The 16,630-nt window shown below is 28.5% G+C and overlaps 2 protein-coding genes across 2 annotated transcripts; both read left to right on the forward strand.

Annotated features, from left to right (window-relative positions):
- The first annotated feature begins 1,146 nt into the window (after nt 1–1,146).
- Nucleotides 1,147–3,081, forward strand: LOC106357250 (transcription factor MYB122-like). Its single transcript, XM_048761415.1, has 3 exons — nt 1,147–1,655; nt 1,774–1,903; nt 2,245–3,081. Exons 1-3 carry the CDS (start codon nt 1,373–1,375, stop codon nt 2,960–2,962), a joined length of 1,131 nt encoding a protein of 376 aa, XP_048617372.1. The 5' UTR covers nt 1,147–1,372; the 3' UTR covers nt 2,963–3,081.
- Nucleotides 3,082–10,957: 7,876 nt separating this feature from the next.
- LOC106411693 (cytosolic sulfotransferase 18) lies at nt 10,958–12,184 on the forward strand. The gene has a single exon (XM_013852498.3). It carries the CDS (start codon nt 11,033–11,035, stop codon nt 12,065–12,067), a length of 1,035 nt encoding a protein of 344 aa, XP_013707952.2. The 5' UTR covers nt 10,958–11,032; the 3' UTR covers nt 12,068–12,184.
- The last annotated feature ends 4,446 nt before the right edge of the window (nt 12,185–16,630 follow it).

Below are 16,630 nucleotides of genomic sequence, written 5' to 3' on the forward strand. Positions count from 1 at the left end.
AAAAAATAATATGATTATGTTATTTGAGATGGTTTTTTCAAAAGGAATCTTTAAAATATATATATATATAAATTATTTTGGGGGTGAAATTGGCTCCTTATATATATATATATCCTTTTGTAAACTTTTCTTCTTAAATTCACCTAATAATAGTATGTTTTAAAATTTTAAAGATATTCCATTTTTTATATTTATTTGTTTGTGATAAAATATTAAAAGCAAAGTTAAAATAAAATGTTATTAAGAAAAAAAGGAAATATAACATAAACTCTTAGTAATGACATATATGAGTATTTTTAATTAAGAAATGTTATGTATCTAATTAACCATTTTTAGAATTAACAACATAAAAAGGACACATAGGAAACTGGTCTATCGAATAATATTATAGAGATTCAGACCAATCTATTGTTATTTCATCATTTAAAATATATCTTTGAAAAAAATATTTAGGAGAAAATAGTAATTTTTATTTTTCCTTTATATTTAAAGCAATGCTAAGAAAATACATTGGTTCAGATTCTATCTAAAGATTTTCTATTTTTTTTTCTAAAAAATAGCAAAATACATTGTAAATAGTATAACCATATTGTGATATGGATCAAGTTTGCTCAAAAACTTACATTACACATTTATACCCATTATGTCCAGCAGATACTGAACTTGATTAAAAACCCTCTCACCAAAAACAATTCACTCCAAATTCGTTATAATTTCATACCATTTTTGTCAACAGTTTCATAGCATTTATCTTCTAAAACTTTTAAAAGTATATATATTTGTATGTATATTCTGATACATTGACAAGAAGCATTTGTTTAACAAAATATAAAAAATATGCCCACTCAAAAGGATCACATGATATATGCCTAACCTTTTCAATAACCAAGGGGCGGTAAAGATTCCAAACTAATTATAATAATTCATTTGTTTAAACCAAAAGTACGAAAGCAAAAATAATCCAACCACGTGACTCCGTGAATGCTACCTAATTAAGTGATTACTAGTTACAACTAATAAACAATACTATTTCATTCTGTGAACACGAAATACTCGTTGCCTATTTTCACACTCTTAAAAATTTGCTGAAGTGAAACGTCATAATCCCTTGGATTTACAGTACAAAAATATAACAAACGAAAAGTGCATAAGATAAAAAAGCTCACCGCTCCTTCTTGAAATTTCTCACTTGCCTTAGCCAGCAGCCAAGTGAAAGGAAACAGAGCTCTCTCTTCTCTCTATACTTTTCATCTCAAAATACGAAAATATATCAGTTTTTTTTAGAAGAAAATATCAAGTTATATGTGTATTACAAAAAGCATAGTATCGAGTAAGAACAATATGTCGATAAGACGTATCTATCCATGCCTTAATGTTCTCATCAAAAGATCATGTCCTTTCTTTCTTTGATCTATCACCAGACCACAACAAAAAATCTTTATTTTTTCTTCTTTCTCTCTTTTTTTTCTTTCTCTCTTTTTTTTCTTTCTCTAGCTTCTATTGTAACAATCAAAAATCAAGAATGGTACGGACACCGTGCTGCAGAGCAGAAGGGTTGAAGAAAGGAGCATGGACTCAAGAAGAAGACCAAAAGCTCATTGCATACGTTCAACATCACGGTGAAGGAGGTTGGCGAACCCTTCCCGACAAAGCTGGTATATTATTTTCTCAAAATCAAATTATTAATTCCCCCAATTTGGCATATTCAATCAGCTTTTCTTTGCATTATACAGTTTCATTATTATTTAATGCTTTTAAATCATAAAATTATAGGACTCAAAAGATGTGGAAAAAGCTGCAGATTGAGATGGGCCAATTACCTTAGACCTGACATTAAGCGTGGTGAGTTAAGCCAAGAGGAGGAAGATTCCATCATTAATCTCCATGCCATTCATGGCAACAAGTAAGTATTTAATTTTAGAATATCACATTTGCTTAAGGAAATTAAACTATGCTAAATAATTTCAGTATTGATTTGCATTTGTTATACTTATATTTATAAAATTGTTTATATGGTTTGTGTATGATATCATATTATAATTTAATATTGTCAAATAAAAATATTTGTAAGATATAAACTGTACCAAACTCATTATATTATTGTTATAAGAAATTATTTTAAAATAAAAACAATTGAGCAGAATAATTTAGGTGTAAAAGTGGAATAAACTAAAAAAAACTACCCCCATTATACAATGTGATGCCAATATGCCATGTAGTAATAAATAATGTTTTGATGATCAGATGGTCAGCCATAGCTCGTCGATTACCAGGAAGAACAGACAACGAGATCAAGAACCACTGGAACACCCACATCAAGAAACGTCTTATAAAGAAAGGCATCGATCCCTTGACCCACAAATCACTTGACCATTCCGAGACATTGCCGGATAAAAGCATCGGTCATCAGGAGGATGATGATCAGAAGTCAAACAATAAAAAGTCCTTAGGGCCATCATCAGCTCGGTTCCTGAACAGAGTAGCAAATAGATTTGGTAAGAGACTCGACCACAGTGCTCTGTCTGATATTATTGGAAGTGGTGGCCCATTTACTACTCACACTACTCCAACTACTAGTGCTTCTGAATGTGAGAAGTCAACAAGTTCTCTTTCCACACCAAACTCTTCTAATCTCCACATGATCCACGATGCAACATCTTTGTCCTCGTCTACGTTCTCTAACGATACCTCCGCTCAGTTAGTGTACGACAATATCTTTGATGACGTAGAAGATATGACGGGATTTTCATCAAGATTTTTGAATGATATTGTTTCTCATGATGATGAAGATCTCTTGATGCTGGATGAATCTTCTTCAGACAATACTTTGTTCATGAAGGAACTTACAATGATTCTCAAAGGGGATAAAACCGAGACGATGTCGTTTAATGATAGCCACCTGGCGGCCATCAATGTTGTTGATGACTACTCCTTTGAAGGGATTGACAACTGGTTTGGATAAAGTATATGTACATACTTGTTCAGATGTTTAAAAAATGGTTGAGATATTAGTTTCCTGAGGGATTGAAAGTCCACATTTTATGATGATGATGAAAATATGCAAGTATATCAATTAGAATTTGATTTTTCTGAGTTTTTAATATAGTTCGTGTGAGTTTCTAGATGATTGTGATGTTTGTTTTGTAAGAAATTTCAAATCAATAAAAAAATTATGTTTATAAACTCTATAAATTAATACTCGATAAATTAATGAACACTATAAGTTAATAAAAAAATTAGTTTCAAATTGGATCGGTTCAAAATATGGCACAAAATGATAAAATAATAATATTATAGAAAATTTATGTAAATTTATGGGTCCATTAAAATTATAAATTAATAATTTATTTTATATAAGTACAAACCAACCATTATATTATTTGTTTTATATTCGCAATAAAATTATCTTTATATTTTTTTAATTTTTAACATATTTTGATGAAATTTAGTAAAATTATATCTAAAACCACATTTAAATTCTATGAAACATATTTTATAACACCAAATAATATATTTCAAAAAGTTAATATACTACAAAATAGAAATCTTTAAAAAAAAAATTATACTACAAAAACTTTTAATATATCTTTTTGTATATATACTACAAAAAAATCTTTTAAAAAAATCTTCATATAAAAAAATCTAATTTTTTATTATAAATTAATAACTTCATAAATTAATAAAATATCAAAGTCACAACATTATTCATTTATAGAGTTTTTAATGTATGTGGTATCGTGTTTGAATCGGAAGAAACATTCTCTGATATATATTAACCACCAACTAACAAACGAACAAATTATTTACAGATATTAGATTGTTAAGTTCATTTAACTTTCTGGGAGATATTGTTTAGGTCTTTTTAGGTTTAGTATGCATAATGTTCCATTCACTATTGGTGTGATGAATAGTGAGTGGACTAACTAGCTAACTGCTACAAGAAGCAGGTGAGATTCATGATAATTTATATATTATCCTTTCTGCTCCACTTGTGTATTATTTTTCAACCTGTTTTCATTTACTTAAACATGTATATGAATATAATATCAATTAGTTGACAAAAATGAATATAATATTAATTAATTATATTATCGCGCGATGACAAACTTTAAATATTATGTTCATATACATGTTTTAATTAAGTGGAAACCGTTGCAAAATAATAATTTGAATGAATCTAAATAATTAATACAACATATATATATAATTTCATAAATATTATAAAATTAAGAAATAGTTAATGTGATAAATCTGAATGTTTATTTTCAGTAACTAAAAATATTTTGTGGAATAACATGACTGTTAATGAATAACTAGACACCACCTAAAAACAGAAAATGCACCCTACTCACCAATTGCCTTGGGATCCTTTATCCCAACTTGGGATCCTTTATTCCAAAGAGGACATCCTCTAGAAGTTTAATACATGGTGCTGTGTGTGCACACTAATTGTTAAACACTCTTTCCGTTTTACAAAGATAGATTTTTTAGCGTTTTCACAAATATTAAGAAAACACATTAAATTATATATTGTTTTCTGTAATTTTCAATTTTTAATATTTTTTAACCAATAATAATTCAATAAAATTAATTAATTTTCTTGAAATTTACAATTTTTTCATAGAAAACATAATTATCTTTTTGAAACGGATGGAATATATATATATATTAGAAATGCAGCCATACCACGTTAAATGTGGAACCTAAGTCTATTTTATGTCTAAGTGAGGACGGAACTTCCATGTCCATCCACAACGGGATTCAGCAAACAATAGCCATATCTTGTTCACAGCAGACACAACATGCCAGAAGAAAATCGACCCCTTTTTACATCTCGCGTACCATATATATCGACATTGTCTTAGGTTCAATATATTATCTATGTCTGACAGTATGATAACCTGATCAATACGTCCGAGTGCTGTTATGATATAAAAACATGTCCATTTTGTATAACAAGAGAATTCGATTTTTGAAAAAAATTGAGCTTTCCACTCTCATTTATTGATATTTGTTCAATTTTAACTATTTTACATGGTTGGATTATCTTTGCTTCCTTTTCTTAAGAAAATTTTCAACTTATTGCTATTTTTACATGTATAATAGTATTTTGGTATTTAGATATAACTAAGTGATTATCTCATGCCCATGCACGGATAAATATTCATATCATAAATAAATTATAATAATTATTTAGTATTTTACTTTCAGTATTATAAGTTTAAAACTAAATTTGGTTTATAATATATATGTATGGAATATAAGCAAACAGTTATTTTGAATATTTTATATTATTATCTTAATTAAAAATATGACAATGGTATAAAACATTTAACCTGTTTATTTATTTTAGGTAAACTGAATTTTTTCTGTTCATTTTAGACTAAATCACAATTTCTTATATTTATATTTAATTATTTTTAATTTTATTTAGGTGATTCTTTTTTTGTTTTACAGTTTTATAAATAAATAATATATATATATATATATATATATATATATATATATATCGATAAATTTATTCATAATTTAATATATGTAATTTTGATCAGTTTGAAGATCTATGATCGGTTCTATGGTTATTTTATATACTAATTAGATTTATGATTTTGATGATCGATTTATTGATTTATTTAATTTATTGCTTAAATCGTAATGAGATTTTATTTGTTTATATCAATTTGAAATAAAGTAAAATGATGATCGGTACAGAATGACATAAGCTAACATAATTAATAATTGTTAAAAGTCTCATGCATGTATATGAATATTTAAAAAATAAGTAAAGCATAATTAGAATTATTTAATAGTTTGCTTTCATTTTTTATAAATTAAAATTCATTTTAAAATTTATTTTTAGGAAAATAAAAAATAATATGATTATGTTATTTGAGATGGTTTTTTCAAAAGGAATCTTTAAAATATATATATATATAAATTATTTTGGGGGTGAAATTGGCTCCTTATATATATATATATCCTTTTGTAAACTTTTCTTCTTAAATTCACCTAATAATAGTATGTTTTAAAATTTTAAAGATATTCCATTTTTTATATTTATTTGTTTGTGATAAAATATTAAAAGCAAAGTTAAAATAAAATGTTATTAAGAAAAAAAGGAAATATAACATAAACTCTTAGTAATGACATATATGAGTATTTTTAATTAAGAAATGTTATGTATCTAATTAACCATTTTTAGAATTAACAACATAAAAAGGACACATAGGAAACTGGTCTATCGAATAATATTATAGAGATTCAGACCAATCTATTGTTATTTCATCATTTAAAATATATCTTTGAAAAAAATATTTAGGAGAAAATAGTAATTTTTATTTTTCCTTTATATTTAAAGCAATGCTAAGAAAATACATTGGTTCAGATTCTATCTAAAGATTTTCTATTTTTTTTTCTAAAAAATAGCAAAATACATTGTAAATAGTATAACCATATTGTGATATGGATCAAGTTTGCTCAAAAACTTACATTACACATTTATACCCATTATGTCCAGCAGATACTGAACTTGATTAAAAACCCTCTCACCAAAAACAATTCACTCCAAATTCGTTATAATTTCATACCATTTTTGTCAACAGTTTCATAGCATTTATCTTCTAAAACTTTTAAAAGTATATATATTTGTATGTATATTCTGATACATTGACAAGAAGCATTTGTTTAACAAAATATAAAAAATATGCCCACTCAAAAGGATCACATGATATATGCCTAACCTTTTCAATAACCAAGGGGCGGTAAAGATTCCAAACTAATTATAATAATTCATTTGTTTAAACCAAAAGTACGAAAGCAAAAATAATCCAACCACGTGACTCCGTGAATGCTACCTAATTAAGTGATTACTAGTTACAACTAATAAACAATACTATTTCATTCTGTGAACACGAAATACTCGTTGCCTATTTTCACACTCTTAAAAATTTGCTGAAGTGAAACGTCATAATCCCTTGGATTTACAGTACAAAAATATAACAAACGAAAAGTGCATGTAATATGTTGAGGAAAAATTAAAAAAGTTAAATCCATTGGAATTTTGTGTTAAATGACTTATACTGATTAGTTTTTTGGTACATTTTTTATTAAAGAACTTTAAGTACGATAGTGTTTTTAAAGAACTTTAAGTACGATAGTTACATCCGTTTTAGCCTTTCAACTACAACCTAAGTTTTTACATTTTTCTCTTTCTCTCTAAGACCATTTCTAATAGTTTCTCTCATTTTTCTTTTAAAATGAATTTAAACTTTACTCTAATAGTTTCACTCATTATAAATTTATCATCTTATAAAAACATGCTTTGAAATGTTTACTAAGGTAATTTTTTTAAAGTCGGTGATACTTCATATTTATCGTTTAAAAAAAATATATTATTATTTTGGAATTTTAAGCTATTTTTAGTGGCTACCATGTTATAAATATCAACTGATATGAATCGGACAATGAGCTGAAGACGAGTGACGAATATTAAGACATCAACATTGGTGTAATTTCTCGCTAGGAGATTCAGTTGAGTTTATTTCTAATGCTGGTGGCTTTAACGTCTAGTTCTAGTCTAGTATGTGATAGCACGTGTTTCTGAATTGTGACTCTTGACTATTCAATGATCCATGACGTGAATTCCTACTTAAGATATGTGTAGATGGACACAAGATTTGCATAATTATTTATGTCACAAATAACTTTCAACATTGGCTCCTTTCCACTTGGCATTTGATGGGTTATTCGCATGAGATCTGCTTGATTCCATTTTCAATCCAACTCGAACATAGTGATCACCATATATATAAAAACGTCTTTTTTTGTTGGTATGATTCATGATACTATCTTTCTGCAGAACTTCATTACAATTTTTTTTTTTGTAACACGCACTTCATTACAATTCAAAATTTCCCGCTCAATTAATGAAGTGTATACATAGTAAAAAAAACGTATAACGTGATTTGCTTTTTCGAAAGTGAAATCACCATCTGACGTTCTATGCTACTCCGAGCCTTCCTCGACAAAAGTGATTCATATTTCCTCATTTTTTTTCTTGTTAGTCGCACATTACGAACGACTTGTCTACACTAAACTACAAGAGTTGGTATAGTGGAGGTTTCTTTATGGATTTCAAACAACTATGTCCATAATACAATGTTGTAGAGTGTTTTCATTTTTTTATTTTTAGAGATTTATTATTTACAATGATGGATTTAGGCGTCGACCTTAATTTCACATTTGGTCCAGGACCAACACTTGTTATTATTTTTAAAATTGATTAGCTCTGGATTGAGATTCATACATCTCTTCACATCTGAAACCATAATATGTTATATGATTTTCTCCCAAATATCATTAGATTCCACATTGTTTTTTTAATATATTATGAAATACAGATATTCACATCATTAAAAAAACTTATATTTCTTCCATGTAAAAATAAAATTTCGATTTGTTATATTTATGATTCGGTATCATCATCTCACTTGTTAATTCCTGTTGAAGACTTATACAAAATTATTGAATGATTTATCTTTCCATATAGTTAACAATACCATTAAAAATAGCGTTCTAAATTTATAAGACAAATTTGAAGTGATAGATGATTGTCATTTACTAACATTAAACTTAAACTTAACAAAGTAAAACTTCTTTTAGCATGCTAGACTCAATCAGAGAACATGTAAGTTCTTTTGAGGTTAAATATATTTTCTGTAATTAACCATCAAACAACAAAGGGTGATTCTTTCTATCAACTCAGTCATCTCACAGTCTTATCTTCCTTCGGAGAACCAAGCAGATATTAGCCCAATCAAAATTCTAAATCTTGTTGAGTATATGCAATATGCATATATATTGGGTACGGACGAACAATAAGTACCTGCAACTTCTAAGTTGGGCCTATACTTTGTAGATTGTAAATGTTACTAATCCATTAATCAAAATAAATGACAAAATAAAGCGAATCTATTATATAAATAAATGTTTCCTTCCACAGATTTCATGTCACTAATTCGGAGTCGGTGGTGACGACACGTGTCACAATCAATCAAAAGTCAATGTTTCATTAATTTTTGAATTTAATGGGTTTTATGTGTTTACTACGGTCCAAATACAGCTTCTCTAAACAAACGGTATACGAAACTTATGGAAAGTGGCCGTCGAGCAATAATTCCCGTTCAGTCAACTGTCAATAGAAATCCAACGGTTTTACCGATGACGAACGATTCCGATCAATGTCAGTCGGAAGCCGAATAGAGTTCTTGAATCTGGAGCCGTTACGGAAATTAACTTGGTTCATGCATCTTCATTAACATTCATATTAATACATACTTTCTACTTCTCACACGATCTCACATTCAATGAATCTCTTCATTCATTCCTTTGTGTTAATCCTCCATTATAAATACAAATGTTTTCTTCCAAGAAAATCATCAGTTCCTTTTTCTTAATAAACATCACAAAAAGGTGATGATTTTTTTTTTTGTTAAACTCATAGTTGTACTTGACGGATTGTGACAGAAAAGTAATGAGAAACAGAAAAAATGAGATGAGAAATAGAATAAACAGAGAAGAAGAGAAAAGAGGAACACCATAGAAGAGGGGAAATAACTTTTTTTAGTGAACATTTTTTTAAAAGATCTATTTATCTTTAGCTCATAATAATTTCCAACATCTTGATATTGATTTTTCATTTACCGTGGCTCCCTAAAAGGTTGTTGGCTCTGATCTCAAGGATACAACAGTTAGTGCAAACACTTATGGATATATAATCATGTGTGAGTATGCATGATTGTGATTTGTGAGTATATTTTAATTACATCTTTTCCATACCGACTACTGGATTGTGAATTCGATTTAACTTAGCTGCTTCTGTGTCTCCAAAATTGGATGAGTTTTGATATATACATAGAATGCATTTTTCTTATTATACTTCCAAGTTTGAGTCTACATATATCATAATAAAATGAGGACGGTGGACGAATGAGCTGAGTGTGAAATACTAAACATGTTCTTACATGAAATTGAATCGTTGTAGTTTTGTCCAAACACTAACTTATGCCTTATTTAGAACACTCACTTCCCATAACATATGTATTCTCTTCTCGACAAATGACATCTACTAACCTAATAAAAAAAACAATCACAACATTGACACATTTGAAATAAAATTCGTCCAACCGCACCTCCTATTTCGGATAAAAACAACTAGAACTAATACGATATGAAAAACAAGTTTCAAATATATATATATATATGTATATATATATATATATATATATATATATATGAAAAAATGTTTCATTGGACATCAACCTAAAATAATATTTTAGCACATAATTAATAATATAATATGAAAGACATAAATTTTAAAAATATTCATAAGAAAAAATATAGTCTAAGATTTTTGTATTAAAAATTATTTTACTTATTATCATAATTACGGTAGAATAAACAAAGAAAATATGTAAAACTATTATGTATTCATAAACATTTTAATATTAAGATGATCATGATCTATAACAAGAATAACAAAACATACATAATAAAAGTTAATATAACCTTAAATTTTAAGTAAGCTAAACATTTTGAAATACTCTTTAACTGATATATTTATGTATTTTTGGTTGCTAACACGTCCGTAGCGTAAATAGTAAAAATATTAAAAATTATGCTAATAGTAAAAATTAGTTTTTTTGGTTAATTTTAAATTTAAGAAAATAATATATCTCATATACATCTCTTGCAAATGTAGAACTAAAACACAAACCACAAATCATCTAAAAAATAATAATCTTGATTACACGTAAATTATATACCGCACGTAGGGTGGACCGATCCTAGGAGGATATAAGAGAATGCTACATATTTTACGCATGTGTGCCACCAAACCAACAACCTACGAATCACAAACTAACACGTGGGTGAAAAAATAGCTTCATTACTTAAAACCCAATTCGATCTTTGTCCGAACACAGACCATCATCATCTTCCCACAAAACACAAGTCCTCAAAATCCTATAACTCAATGGAATCAGAGCCTTTAACCGGAACGACCGTACCGAACCAAGACAAGACCGAAACAGAGTCATCAGAGTTCGAGAAGAATCAAGAACGGTACCAAACACTAATCTCCACGTTCACACACGAGAAAGGCTGGAGACCAAAGGAACCCTTCATCGAGTACGGTGGTCACTGGTGGGTACAGCCTCTCCTCGAAGGCTGCCTTCACGCGCAAGAGTTCTTCCAAGCTCGACCCAACGACATCTTCGTGTGTAGCTACCCAAAGACAGGCACCACTTGGCTCAAAGCTTTGACTTTCGCCATCGTAAACCGATCACGCTTCGACGATTCCTCGAACCCTCTCCTCAAACGTAACCCTCACGAGTTCGTTCCTTACATCGAGATCGACTTCCCTTTCTTCCCTCAAGTCGATGTTCTCAACGACAAAGGCAACACTCTGTTCTCAACTCACATCCCTTGCGAGTCATTACCGGATTCAGTTGTGAAGTCACGTTGTAAGCTGGTTTACATCTGGAGAGATCCAAAGGATACTTTCATCTCTCTATGGACGTTTCTACACAAAGAGAGGTCAGAGCTTGGTCCTGTAAGCAAACTCGAGGAGGCTTTTGATATGTTCTGTCGAGGTTTGTCTGGTTACGGTCCTTATCTTGATCATGTCTTGGGTTACTGGAAAGCTTACCAAGAGAATCCGGATAAGATCTTGTTCCTCAAGTACGAGTTTATGAGAGCTGATCCTTTGCCGTATGTGAAGAGGTTGGCTGAGTTTATGGGGTATGGATTCACGGAAGAGGAAGAGGAGAAGGGTGTTGCTGAGAAAGTGGTGGATCTTTGCAGCTTCGAGACGTTGAAGAATCTTGAAGCTAACAAAGGGGAGAAAGAGAGGGAAGATCGTGCTGCTGTTTACGCGAATAGCGCGTATTTTAGGAAAGGTAAGGTTGGAGATTGGTTGAATTATTTGACTCCAGAGATGGCTGCTCGTATTGATGGGATAATGGAAGAGAAGTTCAAGGATACAGGTTTGCTTGAACATGGTCAATGACTTGTTCTTGATCGTTATATGTGCATGTTTTCAGCAGAAGTTTACTCCTTATGTTAGTTTGATTCTATAATGTAATAACAAGTTTTATATATTGGAAGAAATAATAATAATTCTTGATTCTGTTTCTATAAAAGGAATTGGCTTTGTAGCCATTCATCTTTGCTGGATATGTCTTGATCTTACTGAGTGAGCAACATTTAAAGATTCTAGTATTTCCTTTCTACAACTGAATTTTATTCAGGAGTGTATGCATTGGAGAAATAGTGAATGATTCCATGTTCTTTCAAAGTTTTAGTAAAAGTTAATTCTCTGGTACATTTTTACTAAGAACTAATTTAATTACAACATTATACTGGGGTTGAACAAGTTGAAAAACGTTAGAGAAAACACAGAGATACATTACTTTTGTTTCTGAACATATATATATCCAAGTAACATGAGAACAATCGTCTACAGTTGTGCGAAAGTAACGATATCTTTAACACACTCAACAGAGAGTGGATCCTATAGAGTCAAAGAGGTTTTGAACCTTTATTGTTATCTCCATTTATCTAGAGAATAACGATTTTATAATGGTTAGTCCACTAATTTAAAGAGTATATCAAGTTTTATTAAATTAAATTATAAAAAAAACTGAACGAAGTTCATGTACCATGAAAGAGAGTTTAACATACATTAATAAAAATGTAGAATGTGGTTAGAAATTTTAAGACAACACTAAAGATTATAGGGTTTAGTATATAAAGAATTTACCAAAATTAAATATTTTTGTAGGGGTACACATAAATTTTGAGAAAATTTCAAAAAATATGAAAATTTTAAAAAATATGAAAATTTTGTTTTAATGCAAAGTTGCATCCTACACTAATATATGATGATGTTGAAAGAGGTTTAGAGCCTTTGTTGTGTCCGTTTTTCAAGAAAATAACGATTTTGTAGTGGTTATTTAGATAGTACTACGAAGTTTTACTAAATTAATTCATAAAAAAATATAACGATTCTCATATACCATGAAAGAGAGTTTAACATATATTAATACAAATATAGAATCTGGTTAGAAATTGTAAAACATCATTAAAATGTTTAGGCTTCAATATATAAAGGGTTTAACGTAAAACTCAATATTTTCGTAAGGGTTAACATATAGTTTTGAGAAAATTTCAAAAAATATAACAATATTGATTTAATGCATAGTTGCCTCATGTACTAATATATGATGATGGTCAAAGAGGTTAGAAATCTTTGTTGTCCCCGTTTCTCTGGAGAATAACGATTTTATAATGGTTAGTCCACTAATTTAGGGTGTATATGAAGTTTTACTAAATTAATTTATATAAAAAAAAATTGAACGATGCTCATGTACCATGAAAGAGAGTTTAGCATACATTAATACAAATGTTGAATGTAGTTAGAAATTTTAAAACAACACTAAAGATTATAGGCTTCAGTATATAAAGCATTTACCAAAATTCAATATTTTTGTAAGGGTTAACACATAGATTTTGAGAAAATTTCAAAAAATATGACAATATTGTTTTAATGCATAGTTACATCATGCACTAACATATAATGATGTTGGAAGAGGTTTGGAGCATTTGTTGTCTCCGTTTTCAAGAAAATAACGATTTTAGAGTGGTTATTCCACCGATTTAGGGAGTATTATGAATTTTTACTAAATTAATTGATAAAAATTATAACGATTCTCGTATACAATTTAAGAGAGATTAACATACATTAATACAAATGTAGAATGTGGTTAGAAATTTTAAAACAATACTGAAATGTTTAAGTTTAAGTATAATGAGCGTTAACATAAAACTCAATATTTTCGAAGGGGTGTTAACACATAGATTTTGAGAAAAATTCAAAAAATATAACGATATTTCTTTAATGCGTAGTTGCCTCCAGTACTAATATATAGTGATGGTCAAAGAGGTTTGGAACCTTTCTTGTCTCCATTTCTATAGAGAATAGCGATTTTATAACGGTTAGTCCACTAATTTAGGGAGTATATAAAATTTTACTAAATTATTTTTTTAAAAAAAAATTGAACGATGCTCATGTACCATGAAAGAGAGTTTATAACAGATTAATACAAATGTAGAATACGGTTAAAAATTTTAAAACAACACTAAAGATTATATGGTTCAGTATATAAAACATTTACCAAAATTCAATATTTTTGTAGGAACACATAGATTTTGAGAAAATTCAAAAAATATGACAATATTATTTTAATGCATAGTTGCATCCTACACTAATATATGATGATGTTGAAAGAGGTTTAGAACCTTTGTTGTGTCTGTTTTTCAAGAAAATAGCGATTTTGTAGTGGTTATTCAACTGATTTAGATAGTACTATGAAGTTTTACTAAATCAATTCATAAAAAATTATAACAATTTCCTCATACCATGAAAGAGAGTTTAACATACATTAATACAAATATAAAATGTGGTTTAAATTTTAAAACATCATTAAAATGTTTAGGCTTCAGTATATAGAGCGTTTAACGTAAAACTCAATATTTTTGTAGGGGTTAACACATAGTTTTGAGAAAAAATAAAAAAATATAGCAATATTGCTTTAATGCATAGTTGCCTCATGTACTAATATATGATGATGGTCAAAGAGGTTAGAAACCTTTGTTGTCCCCGTTTCTCTGGAGAATAACGATTTAATAATGGTTAGTCCACTAATTTAGGGTGTATATGAAGTTTTACTAAATTAATTTATAAAAAAAATGAATGATGCTCATGTACCATGAAAGAGAGTTTAACATACATTAACACAAATGTTGAATATGATTATAAATTTTAAAACAACACTAAAGATTATAGACTACAATATATAAAACATTTACCAAAATTTAGTATTTTTTGTAGGGGTTCAAACATAAATTTTGAGATAATTTTTTAAAATATGAAAATATTGTTTTAATGCATATTTGCATCCTACACTAACATATGATGATGTTGAAAGCAGTTTGGAGCCTTCGTTGTCTCTATTTTTCAAGAAAATAACGACTTTATAGTGGTTATTCCACCGATTTAGATAATATTATGAAGTTTTACTAATTAATTGATACTTTATTTATTTTCCGGAATCCCTCAATTTATAGACTAGAGTGAATGACTGGTATCTGCAGAATTTAGGCGTCAGAACGATTCTCATATACCATAAAAGAGAGTTTAACATATATTAAAACAAATTTAGAATATCGTTAGAAAATTTAGAACAACATTAAAAGTATTAGTTTCACTATATAGAGCGTTTAACGTAAAACTCAATATTTTCGTAGGGGTTAACACAAAGATTTTGAGAAACATTAAAAAAATATAACAATATTGCTTTAATGCATAGTTGTCACCTCTACCAATAAATGATGATGTTCAAAGAGGTTTGGAACCTTTTTTGTCTCCATTTCTCTAGAGAATAGCCATTTTATAAAGGCCAGTCCACTAATTTAAGGATTATATGAAGTTTTACTAAATTAATTTATTAAAAAAATGAACGATGCTCATGTACCATGAAAGAGAGTTTAACATACATTAATACAAATGTAGAATGTGGTTAGAAATTTTAAAACAACACTAAAGATTATAGGCTTCAGTATATAACGCATTTACCAAAATTCAAAATTTTTGTAGCGTTAACACATAGATTTTGAGAAATTTAAAAAAATATGACAATATTGTTTTAATGCATAGTTGCATCATGCACTAATATATGATGATGTTGGAAGACGTTTGGTGCCTTTGTTGTCTCCGTCTTTCAAGAAAATTGTGACTTTATAGTGGTTATTCCACCGATTTCGGGAGTATTATGAAGTTTTACTAATTAATTGATACAATATTAGAACAATTCCCATATATCATAAAAGAGAGTTTAACATACATTAATACAAATTTAGAATGTTGTTTGAAAATTTAGAACAACAATAAAAAGTATAAGTTTTAGTATATAGAACGTTTAACGCAAAACCCAATATTTTAGTAGAGGTTAACACATAGAGTTTGAGAAAAATTCAAAATTTTTAACAATATTGCTTTAATGCATGCCTCCTGTACTAATATATGATGATAGTCAAAGAGGTTTGAAACTTTTTTGTCTCCATTTCTCTAGAGAATAACGATTTTATAATGGTTAGTCCACTAATTTAGGGAGTATATGAAATTTTACTAAATTAACTTATAAAAAAAATTGAACGATGCTCATGCACCATGAAAGAGAGTTTATCATACATTAATACAAACATATAATGTGGTTTGAAATTTTAAAAGAACACTAAAGATTATAGGCTTCAATATATAAAACATTTACCAAAATTCAATATTTTTGTAGAGGTTAACACATAGATTTTGAGAAAATTTAAAAAAATATGACAATATTTTTTAATGCATAGTTGTATCCTGCACTAACATATGATGATTTTGAAAGAGGTTCGGAGCCTTTGTTGTCTCCGTTTTTCAAGAAAATAGCGACTTTGTAGTGGTTATTCCACCGATTTATGAAGTATTATGAAGTCTTACAAATTAATTGATAAAAAATTATAATGATTCTCA

The sequence above is a fragment of the Brassica napus genome, chromosome C6 (assembly GCF_020379485.1).
Source record: "Brassica napus cultivar Da-Ae chromosome C6, Da-Ae, whole genome shotgun sequence".
Classification (NCBI taxonomy): Eukaryota; Viridiplantae; Streptophyta; class Magnoliopsida; order Brassicales; family Brassicaceae; genus Brassica; species Brassica napus.